This window comes from Sinocyclocheilus anshuiensis, unplaced genomic scaffold, assembly GCF_001515605.1.
Source record: "Sinocyclocheilus anshuiensis isolate Anshui unplaced genomic scaffold, SAMN03320099.WGS_v1.1 scaffold263, whole genome shotgun sequence".
In the NCBI taxonomy this organism is placed as follows: domain Eukaryota; kingdom Metazoa; phylum Chordata; class Actinopteri; order Cypriniformes; family Cyprinidae; genus Sinocyclocheilus; species Sinocyclocheilus anshuiensis.
Genome location: NW_015549593.1, coordinates 1,874,014 through 1,886,859, shown reverse-complemented (window position 1 = coordinate 1,886,859; position 12,846 = coordinate 1,874,014). Strand labels below are relative to the sequence as shown.

At 36.0% G+C, this 12,846-nt stretch overlaps 1 protein-coding gene across 1 annotated transcript in view; it reads right to left on the bottom strand.

Moving 5' to 3' along the window:
- LOC107658201 (integrin beta-5-like) overlaps positions 1-12,846 on the bottom strand; it is a 39,206-nt gene continuing 26,360 nt past the window's right edge. Inside the window, exons 11-14 of the mRNA XM_016446660.1 lie at positions 4,660-4,851; positions 3,266-3,385; positions 2,889-3,055; positions 1-834 (exon numbers count right to left, since the gene is read on the bottom strand). Coding sequence (XP_016302146.1) covers positions 736-834; positions 2,889-3,055; positions 3,266-3,385; positions 4,660-4,851 — 578 coding nt within the window. The 3' untranslated portion in view covers positions 1-735. The remainder of the gene's footprint in view (positions 835-2,888; positions 3,056-3,265; positions 3,386-4,659; positions 4,852-12,846) is intronic.

The following is a 12,846-nucleotide window of genomic DNA, read 5'->3' as shown; positions in this document are numbered from 1 at the left end:
TTGAATTATCAGCAGGCAGTGTTATTGCATCACATTGTACAGTTAAAAATCATCATGAAAATGTGCAACATGTGGCAATACACAAAAGACTAGCATTGTAGAGTGGCATTCCAAATTTCTTTACTTTATAAACCTCACCCTAATATACAATGTGCAAAACAAGAGTTAAGGGAATTATTGCTCTGGTTAGGTTAGTACCCATCTCTTCGTTAAAGAGTTGTAGAATTTTGCATTTTTTGTGTTCTATGCACACTTACATGTAGTAAATAAATTGATGTAAAATGTGTAATGGCTGGGAAAGGCATACTGTTAAAAATATACATAATATACACTTTTTACTATTACATACTATTTTTGCCTATAAAACAATGCACAGCAAATCAATTATAATGTGCAGGAGGTATGGTTAGAACTGGAAAAAATTAGGAATTATATTCAAGCAAGCAGTCCATAGCGGGTCAATGGAGGTTTCTGGAAAAGGCCGGTAAGCTCTGCCTCTCCAACTAGTCAAGCCAATCCTCTTCTCAAATTCGGCATGCGTCCATCTGCTGCTCATCAATAAACTTTCATTACCAAAACCGCATAAAGATCAGTTCCAATCCTCAGGAACCACACGCCTCAAAAAAAGTTTACATTGCAAAAGACCACAGCATTTGCTCTGTCTCTGTCCTCCACTGTAGTGCCGAGGTGCGCTGGACAGGTCCTGCCATGTCCCCCAGTCCAAATACAGGTCGATCAGTGGACTCCTCCGTTGCATGACTTGATACTATGCATATGGAAATCCGTCTCCATTGGGTGAAAGGGGATGGACTGCTTATAAACAGGATTAGATGCCTAGAAGGAAGACAAGGAGAGAGATGGAGTAGTAAATAGGTCGGATGGGTTCATTGAAATGCACATGGTTAGAAGGGCAGAGCGAACAGAGTCTTTGAACCACAGCCTTGGAATGATCGTCATGACTCTGCACTCCCAGCTGACTGATGTTTTCCAAAAGGCCTCATGGTTTCAATCAAAGTCTAGTTGTTATTGTCCCTGTGATTGCACTGTGAGTTGCCAGTTCAGGCTATTTGCATTTTAAATAACTTACAAACAGTGGTATATGAATGCATTAGACTGCAGCTAGACTACTGTTCAAAAGAAAGAAATCAATACTTTTTACTTGTTTCATAAGAATTCTATTTTAAATAAATGCTGTTCTTTTGAATGTTTATTAAAAAAATCCTGAAACATTTTTCCAAAATATATTAATCGGCACAACTGTTTTCAACATTGATAATAAGAAACGGTTTCCTTTTTTATTTTTTGAAAAATTAATTTTATTCAGCAATGATGCACTGAAATGGTCAAAAATGACAGTAAAGATATTTATAATGTTACAAAAAAATTGGTAACACTTTATAATAACTTTCATTTATAAATCATTAACAAACATTATATAATGCTTAACAGATCATTAGTTAATATATATTCACATAGCTAGAAATATGAGATAATGTTCTTGTTAATGTTTACTAATGAACTTACTAAACATTACCTAATGATTAACATGTGATTATTTAGTGTAAATTGAAATGCTTACAAATGTAAATTTTCAGTTCATATGATCTTCATTGGTTGGTCTTTGTTTGTTGTGTAGACCTCTATTTACACATCTTAACAAATAATCTATTCATTAATTGTTCATGTTTTTGCAGTATCCAATCTAAAGTGGAAACTATTCATCATTTGCAAATGTTTATAAATGTTTACTAATCATTAATACCTTTATGAGGAGTCATCTCAATGGCAAAAAGTGTTCAGAAAAACCTGAATTTACCCTATTCACACATCTTTACTAATCATTTATTAATCATTTGTTCATGTTTTTGCTGTAGCCAATCTAAAGTTGAAACTATTCATCATTTGTAAATGTGTAAATGTAAATAACAGGGGAAAACAAATCATTTTTTAAAAGAAAATACTTGTCCATTTATCAAAATAACATAATATAAACAGATTGAACTGTGTTCCCTCATAATAATCAAACTGACCCCTGTACACTTCTGACCCCTTAACCAACACTTAAACCTACCCAAACCACCAAACCTGTCCCTAACCTTACCCGTATCACACCTCAATAGCAGATAAAGTGTTGTGCACGAACACAAGCTTTTAATCATTTTATAACATCTGTTAAAATCATTTGTAGATTCTCAATAAGTGCTTGATCATATAGAATTGTAAATTTAAGGACATTTGTAAGCATTTTAACTTACATAAAATAATGATTTGTTTGAACATTATCTAATGTTTAATAAGTTTATTAGCAAACATTAACAAGCACATTATCTCACGTTTCTAACTCTTTGAATATATATTAACTAATGATCCATTAAGCATTATATAATGTTTGGTAATTATTTATTAATGAAAGTTATTATAAAGTGTTACCGTTCCACCAAATCAGAATATTAGAATGATTTCTGAAGGATCATGTGACACTGAAGACTGGAGTAATGATGCTGGAAACTGTGAAGCTTTGCATCACAGGAATTAATTACATTTTAAAATATTGTCAAATGGAAAACAATTAATTAACATTGTAATATTTCACAATAGTAATAGTTTTATTGCATTTTTGATAAAAGAAATGCAGCTTTGGTGAGCGCATAAGAGACTTCAAAAACTTAAAAAAATAATAATAATCTTACTGACACCAAACTTTCGAACGATATTATGCAAATAAAAAAAAAAATAATACTAGCAATACCGGATCCTTGATTAATGGAAATCATCTTAAGAAAACGTTTTGTCGCAGGTATTTCCGACACTTTACACTGTCACAAGTGTCTGATTTCTATCATTTCATTTTCAATCAAACTTAGTGCAGTAGATGGATTAAATCTCACCATCTCATATCGCGCCCGTGAACGTGCACTCTGGAAGCGTGCAAACTCGCGGTGGTCGTGGATGGTGATGACCAGTTTCCAGAGGGCTAGCAGCACGATACCCATCAACAAGATGCTGCCAACAACTGCCAGGAGCACCGTCATGGCATTTGGGGCAACAGCACATTCTGTAAACACACAAAATACATAAATGCATGGCCATAATGTATGATATGATGTACTTTCCCATTAAAAACAATGTTTGTATCAGAAATGACAATACAAATATAACTTTTATTCTGATCATTTCCTCTCTTATACTTCCCAAACATGAGTGTGCTTAACATGATTCTGAACACAGTTCTTAATGAGGTAGCTGTGACGTGCTAAACACTGACCTGGCTCTTTAAGTGCGGTGAGGATCGACTGGCCGTTGGCATGTTCAGAGTAGGTGAACTTCATCACACAGTCATTCTCGGTCTTATACACGCATTGAACAGTGTTGGAATCATCAGTTTCTGAAACAGATAGAGAGACATTGAGTAAAAGAGGAGTTTAGTTTAATAAAACCAAACTGTGGCTCAGGCAATCAAATGAGAAAGGCATGTTGAGCCAACAGCATAAACACTGAAACACTGAAATTATTGTTGCACCAGACCCTGCATTTCTCAACAAGGACCCAGATTAATCAAGAATGTTTAAATGTTATCATAATTAAAACACCCAACAGACTAGGAAGTCTCTCCCTTCTCAACAGTCATTTAACTATGGACCCTCTCTCTCTCTAAAAGAGCTGGATGTTTCCGGTATGCACATGTGGAGTCCATTAAGGAAGTCAGCTGACTGAAACGGCAGAGAAATGTTGTGAAACATCGAATCCATGATGCCTTCTTTTACAATTAGGGGTGACATGGAAAGGCCTTAAAGAGTTCACAAGCATCCTGAATGTTTCACTTCAGCGAAGTCCAGCTTCATATTGCTCAACAATAAACCTAGACACATTACTAGACACATGTAAAAAAATTCCTCCTGCAATAAAACCGGTTATAAAAAGCCTGGAGAAGTTCTCATAAACTTTATTAACAGCTTTCGGACTCTAATAAAACCTTCATAATTATGAATAAATAAAATAAAAAATATACAAAAATATAATAAATAAAAAGATCTATATACACAACAAAAATAAACATTTTCTAAATTAGTTTTATGCATTTCACATGTTAGTGGTTTGTATTAATAAGCAGGGGTTGAGAGGAAGAGCAGTAAACACAGGCTTTCACAGTGGGACATGTGAGACGTCCAGACTCACATTCTCCAGATAATAACATAAATAGAGCTGGCCTTGATACACCACAAACTGTGCTTCACCCTGCTGTGGGTAACACATTCATGACCTGGAAGCACAAACTAGTGCTCTAGCAACAGTGTGTCCTGATGAGAGGGACTGATCTCTCAACTGAGCTCAACTTTTTCTCTATGACTGAACTTAAAGGGGTCATATGATGCTGCTAAAAAGAACATTATTTTGTGTATTTGGTGTAATGAAATGTGTTTATGCGGGTTAAGGTTCAAAAAACACATTATTTTCCACATACTGTACATTATTGTTTCTCCTCTATGCCCCGCCTTTCTGAAACGCTCGATTTTTACAAAGCTCATCGGTCTGAAAAAGTGAGGTGTGCTCTGATTGGCCAGCTATCCAGTGCGTTGTGATTGGCCGAATGCCTCAAGCGTGTGACGGAAATGTTACGTCCCTTACCATATTGTGATGCCTGCTGCAACCACATGTGACGGTCCCCTTCGCATGTGTCCCCAAATGCCCCTGGCTCAGTGCACTGGCACCGCCCACACACACAGCTGCCCCGCCCACTACAGATCTTGCCGTCGTCCGACACACAGGAAGTCGTCTCTGTAGAACAATTACAGTTGTCTCCAATATAACCAGCATGGCATTTACACTCACCGCAGTGGCATTCTCCATGGCCTGGAAAACAGGGAGAGAGAGAGAGAGAGAGGGGTTCAGAATAACTTTATATAACTCTGCAACCTCATATTTTGTATCAAATGGCTGGTTTGTTCAAAAATGTTTAAAAGACGAGGTATGAACACAAAGACCACACACAAATGCACACAGTGAGAGTGAGAGCTTGCATATAACCAACATTCACTGACATTAATGGAAACAAATGCGTAACGCATTTCTCTGTAATAACACAAAGATGGCCGCTGTCTACTTCTCCCACATTCTCTGAAGTCTCTCTGTCCTCGGCTGTGCACATTCCAGTGGACTGATTACAAGCAGATCTCCTCATTCCAACACCAAGGATTCTTGGCTAGTGTCTTCATTACTGAGTGTGAGCAAAACTCTTTTTGTGTTTTGAAGCAAATGTGCCAATGTGACTCAATTTGGCTGCAATGACTCAAGTGAAAGTTGATATTTTGATGTAGTACTGTATGTGCGAAAACACGAAGGGTCTTGCAGCCAAAATGATAAAAAAAAAAAAGACAAGCTTTCATGGCAAAACAGCTGTGAACAGATTGAAAGCAGTGGTGAACACTTGGTGTGCCATCAGCTATCGCTTCAGACTCACACCACTGACTGCACAAGAACTAGAAATTGTTGGAAAAATTGAGTGCACATGCTGCAAAGTTGCAGTTTCATGCATGTGTAGTCCAGAGAGGTCATATTAGCTTGTAGGAAAGATAAGGAGATCTGCTTTAAAAGTGATTGTTCTTTCATTATTTACTCACCCTCATGTTGTTGCATTATTATTATTATTATAAATGTTTCTGTAAAAGTAGAAATTTTTGAAGACCTTCATACATTTCATAGTGACCCGAGGGCATAGCGGCGGGAACTAATGCAGCTGAGAATGCTGCAGCAAGCCCTGCCGACTGCCAAAGTCAGTGATGAAGGAAAGACAACTGCCAGTCAGCTTTGAGGAGTCTAATGGAGACCATATGTTGGTTTATGTAGTGCAAATAACAACTCTGCTGACATCATCTTGTTGCATGCTACCTAATTCCCATAGGCCAATAATATATATACTTTTAAAGACAAACTTCACATTAGAAATCAGAAATACTTGTGAGTTAGCTTTAGTTAAGTTAGTTTCAGCATCCTCAGTCTCATACCTCTTTGTTCCACAACAAGCTTTAAATAACATCTGAAAACTGGGTAATGTTTTAGCATGCCATTCTTTTCTCAAACGAGTCAATTCAAGTACTAACAGTTAATTGATAGCAGAGCACAAACATACAAACAAATACATTCTACTTAAAATTTTGGCTTAAACAATCCACATATGTATTTGTATCTGAGGAAGAAGTGTGTTTGTGTAGGGTGGAGAGATACAGTGTTAGAGAAGCCGCCCCAAAACATCATTCAGTGTGTCAAGTGTTTTTGAGTGTGCACTCACTGAGTGTTTCCACGGTGATGATCTCATCCTTGCACATGCGCTGACAGGTCTGGTTATCGGCCAGTCTCCCCGAGTTAAAGAGACGGCACTCGATGCATTCCCTGAGAAACATTCAAACTATAACTATCACAATACTGAAAAGACTGACCAGGTTGAATCTAAACAAAAGTCAGTGATGAAGGAAAGACAACTGCCAGTCAGCTTTGAGGAGTTTCCCTACGTTTTTAATTTTCCACATTTGTTCATAAAATTACTCTAAAGATTATTTTGTTTTTATATGTTGTCGAATGTGGTTTGTGACTGGAAACATTGGATCAGAGCGCTGTCAATCACTGCCTGATTCGCTGCCTATTGTAGCCTCTAAATTTGATAATGCTCAACACCATTGGTTTGAAACGCTGCCAATGCTTTGTAAAGGCTCTTTAACCATGCCAATAAAGCTACTTGAATCTGAATTTGCCAGCTGATTGCGATGCAGATTTTTACAAAGAGGAGGAAGATACACAACAGCCACAGACCGTCTCCGTTCATGGTATGTAATGAATTATATATGTGACCCTGGACCACAAAACCAGTCATAAGGGTCAGTTTTTTTGAAATTGAGATTTGAATTGAATAAATAGGCTTTCCATTGATGTATGGTTTGTTAGGATAGGACAATATTTGGCCGAGAAACAACTATTTGAAAATCTGGAATCTGAGCGTGCAAAAAAATCAAAATATTTAGAAAATCGCCTTTAAAGTTGTCCAAATGAAGTTCTTAGCAATGCATATTACTAATCAAAAATTAAGTTTACAAATTTACAAAATATCTTCATGGAACATGATCTTTACTTAATATCCTAATGATTTTTGGCATAAAAGAAAAATCGATAATTTTGACCCATACATAGTTTTTTTGGCTATTGCTACAAATATACCCCAGCGACTTAAGACTGGTTTTGTGGTCCAGGGTCACATATTTTAAAATATCACCCTGGTCACACTGAGCCAAAATTTATTCTGATGACTTTCGTGTGACTGATCTCCCTGTTGCTAGTATGAGTAACAAAACGCTTTCTCTGTGTCCAGATTTGACGGCAATAATAATAACTGACACTTCAAATCAACATTTAAATGTCAACTTTTACTAAATGTAGTCTTTAATAATGTATGAAAATATATTCAAATGAATAACCTTAAATCAAGAAATGTACTTTACGTTCTCACTCTGCAGCAAACGGTTTATAGCCATTTAGTGGTTACACTGTGGTATTGCAGATGATAAATGGTGCATAATTCAGAGGTTAATGTTTAGTAAAACCCCCTTAAATAATAAAAACATAAAAGAAAAAAAATATTATTGAACTAAAATAAAAAAAGCACAAATATATATTAATTCTCATTAGGGCTGTCAATAGATTACAATTTTTAATTGGATTAATGAGATTAATCACGATTAATTGCACACTTATCATGAAATTAAGCATACCATTTATCTTGTTTAACACATTCATTTTGTCATTATTTACTATATCCAGCAAGATAAACCAAAAGATTGAAGGGTGATTCTTACAAAACAGTATAAAAGTAAGTGGTTCCCCATTTATAATTAAGAGAAAAAAACATGTTCATTAAAAATTCTTCTTTCTAATAAAGATCTTTAAGAAAGTAAGAGTCCAAGTCTGGTAGGGTTATGAGAGGAACATCGTCTGCTAGTTCTTTTTAATGTACCCCTCCTTAGGGTGTATTCTGTTTGAAACACTAAGCACGGTGTACAATTCCTTCACTGAACACCTTTACTGAATGAATGAACCTCTGAACGGATCTGGTATGAACAAAGACACGCTGTGGCGTGTTCTCCACACCTGTTTTCTTAATCTCTTTTTAAAGGTGTGTGTATATGTGACCGTATTGTTACTCTAAAATAACAGCATCCACAGGCTTCATGTTCAATGTTTTATCCCCAGATTTTCAGAACTGACAGTCTTTAGATTTAATACATTGACCAAGAATATCAAGCCATCATCTAAATGCAAATAAAATAAAAAAAATGCTAGAGAATCAATGCAGACCTGCTCTCCCAGCATTCCTGAATCCAGTCTTTTATTTAGGTCACTGAGTAAATGTGCTGTTGCCATGCCAGAAAGGCAGATCCATGCCTCTGGGAATGAGCCTCAGCCCATTTCTACCACACTCCCAGTCAAACTAAACAAATTCACACACGAGCGAGTCCAAAGCCACGCAAGCACTGAAATATGTCAATTACCATCAACCTCGAGTATTAGGTTTAAGGGTGCAAAGTTTCACAGTCAACACAAAGTCTGTGCTTGTAAAATGCAGTTTGAGTAGCGTAAACTTGAGCTCTGCTGCTGTGAAGTCTCCATGAAAGGCATAGCCATCTTTATGTGATGAAAATGTCATTTTTCCTGCTTTAAAAACTAAAATATGATAGATTGAGCTTAACTTGACAGACATATTTAAAAGAATTTATGTAGGCTTGTGATCTGTCATAAATTGTAATGCCAAAATCATGAAATCAGACTGATAGCATGATGATCATACATCAAACTAAAGTGGAAAGGAAATTTACACAGATGCAGAAAAAAAACAAAGATTTCCAATGCAATGTAATGCTTCCAACGGTCTAAAATATCTGCATGTTCGAGAATCTGCTTGTTCTAGTTTCTTGTATGAACAATATATTACCAATGTTGCTATCGTTAACTAAAACTAAGCTAAAAAATAAAACTGTTTCTATAAATACATTTCTGTAATTTAAATAAAGCTCAAATGAAAATAAAAAATATATATATATATTTGATGAAAAACTTGACTACTAACTGAAATATGTTAAGTAGTTCATTAAACCAAAAACTTTTTATTTATTATAAGTTATTATAAATAAATTAACCACATATTTAAAAAAAAATAATAATAAAAATGACATGAAATTACTAAAACTTAAACTACTAATTAAAATGAAAACAAATTACAAAAATAACAGTTAGAGTACTAATAAATATAATACTATAATACTAAAATAACAACTGCATATTATATTAAAAAATCTAGAGTGAAAGAAAGGAATTTTCATCATTCATTTATCAATTTTCATCATTCTCCATTTCCAAAAGTACACCAATTTAAATGTAGGACATTTACTATACAATAGCAGTTTTTTTCTTAAAATAATGAATTGACACTGAACATATTTAAATATGTTATTCAACAAGCTATACACTACAGACCTGCAGAAACCATTTGTCAATCAGTGTACTGAACTGCTATTGGTTGACTGATATGCTGAGCCTGACCTGCCCTTCCTGTTATAAAGACCTTTTTAGCCTCTGCAGTCCCACAGGAAGTGTAGATCCTGATGCTGAAGCAACAGGAAGTGCATTCCTCTTTATATTTTAACACTCCAGCTGAGTGCTTCATTTCTCCCCACTCAAACACTTTAAAATGAGATTATAGAATATTGCAGGGGGAATGTGGTTCAGGAATATGTTACCAGGATGGTGTGTCCATTTAAACACATAGGGTAGTTAGTTCTCAAGCCAAGATTTTTTTTATTTGTCAGAGCATATCAGATAGCAGCATGTGAATCAAGCCATGATTGCATAGGATTCAAACAATAGAGTTGTATGATATATAGCAAGCATACACCAACTCTACAGAAATGTCTCAGCTAGGAGAGAAGGAAAAGGATTGACTGCTTCTACTGCATGCTGCCCATACAAAGACACACGAGCACACACACACAGACACAGACACAGACACAGACACAGACACAGACACAGAACAAAAGAAGCCAATCAATCATTCAATGCAACTGTGGAGACCTAGCTCCTCCCATCACCAGCTGTCACGTGATCCATGAGAATTCTCAACAGCCGACCCCAAAAATGAAACATATTTGCATTCTAGAGAATTTGATACAATTATTTAAGTCACCTTTCAATTTAAAGGAGGAAGTATCTTGCCGCCCCATGAGGGCAATCAGGGAGATTGCAATTGCAATAAAAAAGGCACCTATTTTACATTACATTAAGCAGTACGTTAGAAATTAAACACATGTAAAGGTAGAAGCCATGGCTACAGTTCAACAGGTTTGGAGGTTAGAGTAAAGGCCATAACAAAACTCCTGAAAAAAGTTGGGAGGCCATGGTTCTGGCAGGGTTGTGGACAAAAAAAAATGTCAGTTGTTTTAATAGAATCCCAGATGTAGAACAAGGCTCCAACAACACTGCTGGTGTAAAGCAAAGAAGAAATTTAGAAATGATCACAAGTAAATGTGAAGGCCGAAGCTCCAAACAAACTAAACTAACTGGAACTGAGCTGGTTTCTCTGCACCAACAGGAATGGAAGCAACATATCAGGACTGAGCTGACTTCTTTGCACCAGCAGGGACAGAGGCAACTTGCAAGGACTGAGGAGCATTAAATCTTGGTGCATGTTTGGCTCAAAGTACGGGAATAGCATATCTTGTGACACCATTGATCTCTAGATGTTCTGTTCTCTTCTCCAGGCACTCAAGAGCCTCTTGATCTTGCCTTGACCGGTAAGAATCCTTTGATGTTTGGGAAAATGAAATGACATCAACATGCCACAATCTTTTAACATCCATCTGCAGCTGATCTTTAGTTGAAGCAGCTAAGAAGTGACACTGAACAGAAGAACTAGTCTCTTGTATCAAAGAAATGGGCCCCTGCAGTACCCATCCTAGACGAGTATGCAGTGCAGCTGGACTTCTCTGAGGACCAAATATCACTCGTTCGGTAAAGCATTGCAAGTGTGGATGATCTGCTCCTACTAGTAACAGGCTTAACCTGATGGAATTCTTCAACAGGAACACCTCTAAGATGCTGATAACATCGTTGGAAAGTATGGACAGGGTAAGTTTTTTCAGGTAAGTCCAACATCTTAGATGTAAATGCAGCTCTGATCTGATATTTCCTGTGCTTAAAAGACTGGAGAAATTGAAAAGATGATATTAGCACCCTCAATCTCTTCAGAAGCCTGTCGAATTGTTTGCAACCTCACGGATTCTCTTGATTTTGTTTAACAACAGGGAACAATTTGACTAGAACTCTGTTCAGAACTGGTAGAAAAGGAAGAACTTCTACTTCTAGTCTGCATTGCTCTAATTGCCTGGCTCAGCTCTGACAACATTCCTTTTATCTTCTGTATACACTCTTAAAAATAAAGGTTCTTCACGATGCCATAGAAGAACCTTTTTGTCTAAATGGTTCCATAAAGAACCTTTAACATCTGAAGAACCTTTCTGTTTCACAAAAGGTTCTTTGTGGCGAAAGAAGGTTCTTCAGGTTATAAAAAGGTAAGAAAGAGATGGTTCTTTAAAGAACCTTTGACTGAATGGTTCTTTGTGGAACCAAAAATGGTTCTTCTATGGCATCGCTTGAAGAACCTTTTGAAGCACCTTTATTTTTAAGAGTGTATCTTCAGCAAGAACTCTCAACTCATCTTGAGTTTTGGCTATGGCAGCCCTTTGTGATATCTCCTGAGACACTTGATCAGAAGAGGGTCGTCCTTGTGTGCAGACAGAGTCAGTAGATGATCTTGACTGACTTGTATGGTGTATATAGTCAGGCACACACTATTTCTACAAAAATCTCTCAGGAAGGAGAGAAGGAAAATGAATGACTGCTTCTACTGGATGCTGCCCATACAGAGAGACACAGACACACACACACCAAACAAAAGATGCCAATAAATCATTCAATGCACCTGTCATGTGATCCATGAGAATTTTCAACAAGATGCTTGAGCTATTCTAGTGTATCATCACACTTCTCTCAGTTCTGTTGAAGAGTCACTGAACTTACTGAACCATGATGCATCTGTCTGCCAGCACCAGAGGGAGATACAATTACAGTGAGGAGACTGTGAAAGCTCATGGGGTCAATATGAAGTCGCTAAAATTCCTTATTAGACATATAAGACACTTTATAGCAGTTCAGAGTGGGCCGAAAGGGGAGAATGCTTAATTTGTGATTTTTTTAAATATGTATACTACCGTTAAAATTTTTTGGGTAGGTAAATGTTTAAAAACACAAATCTTTTGTGACAATATAAAAGTCTTTACAGTCACTTTTGATCAATTTAATCTTGCTAAATAAAGGAATTAATATCTAACACACACACACATACATAGTATATATATATATATAATTTTTAATGATTTAAAATATATTTCTCAGATATTTAAGTATATAACCTCAATAAACCTTCAATATTGTATCAGCATAATCAAAAAACAAATTGTTTAGCAGCCTGAAATGAAGACGGACACAGTTTTTGTTTTATTCAGCTGTATTTACTCTAGGGCTGCAACAAAAGATTATTTTGATAATCGATTCATCTAACGATTATTAGAACGATTAATCCACTAATCATCTATTATTTCACTGATTAATCAGTAGACATTTTTTGATTATTCATCTTTTGCAATTAGTTAATATATTGAGTTATACATATTCTAACAAATAAATTAAAGGGGTCATATGATGCTTTTTTAAAGATCATTATTTTGTGTATTTGGTGTAACAGAATATGTT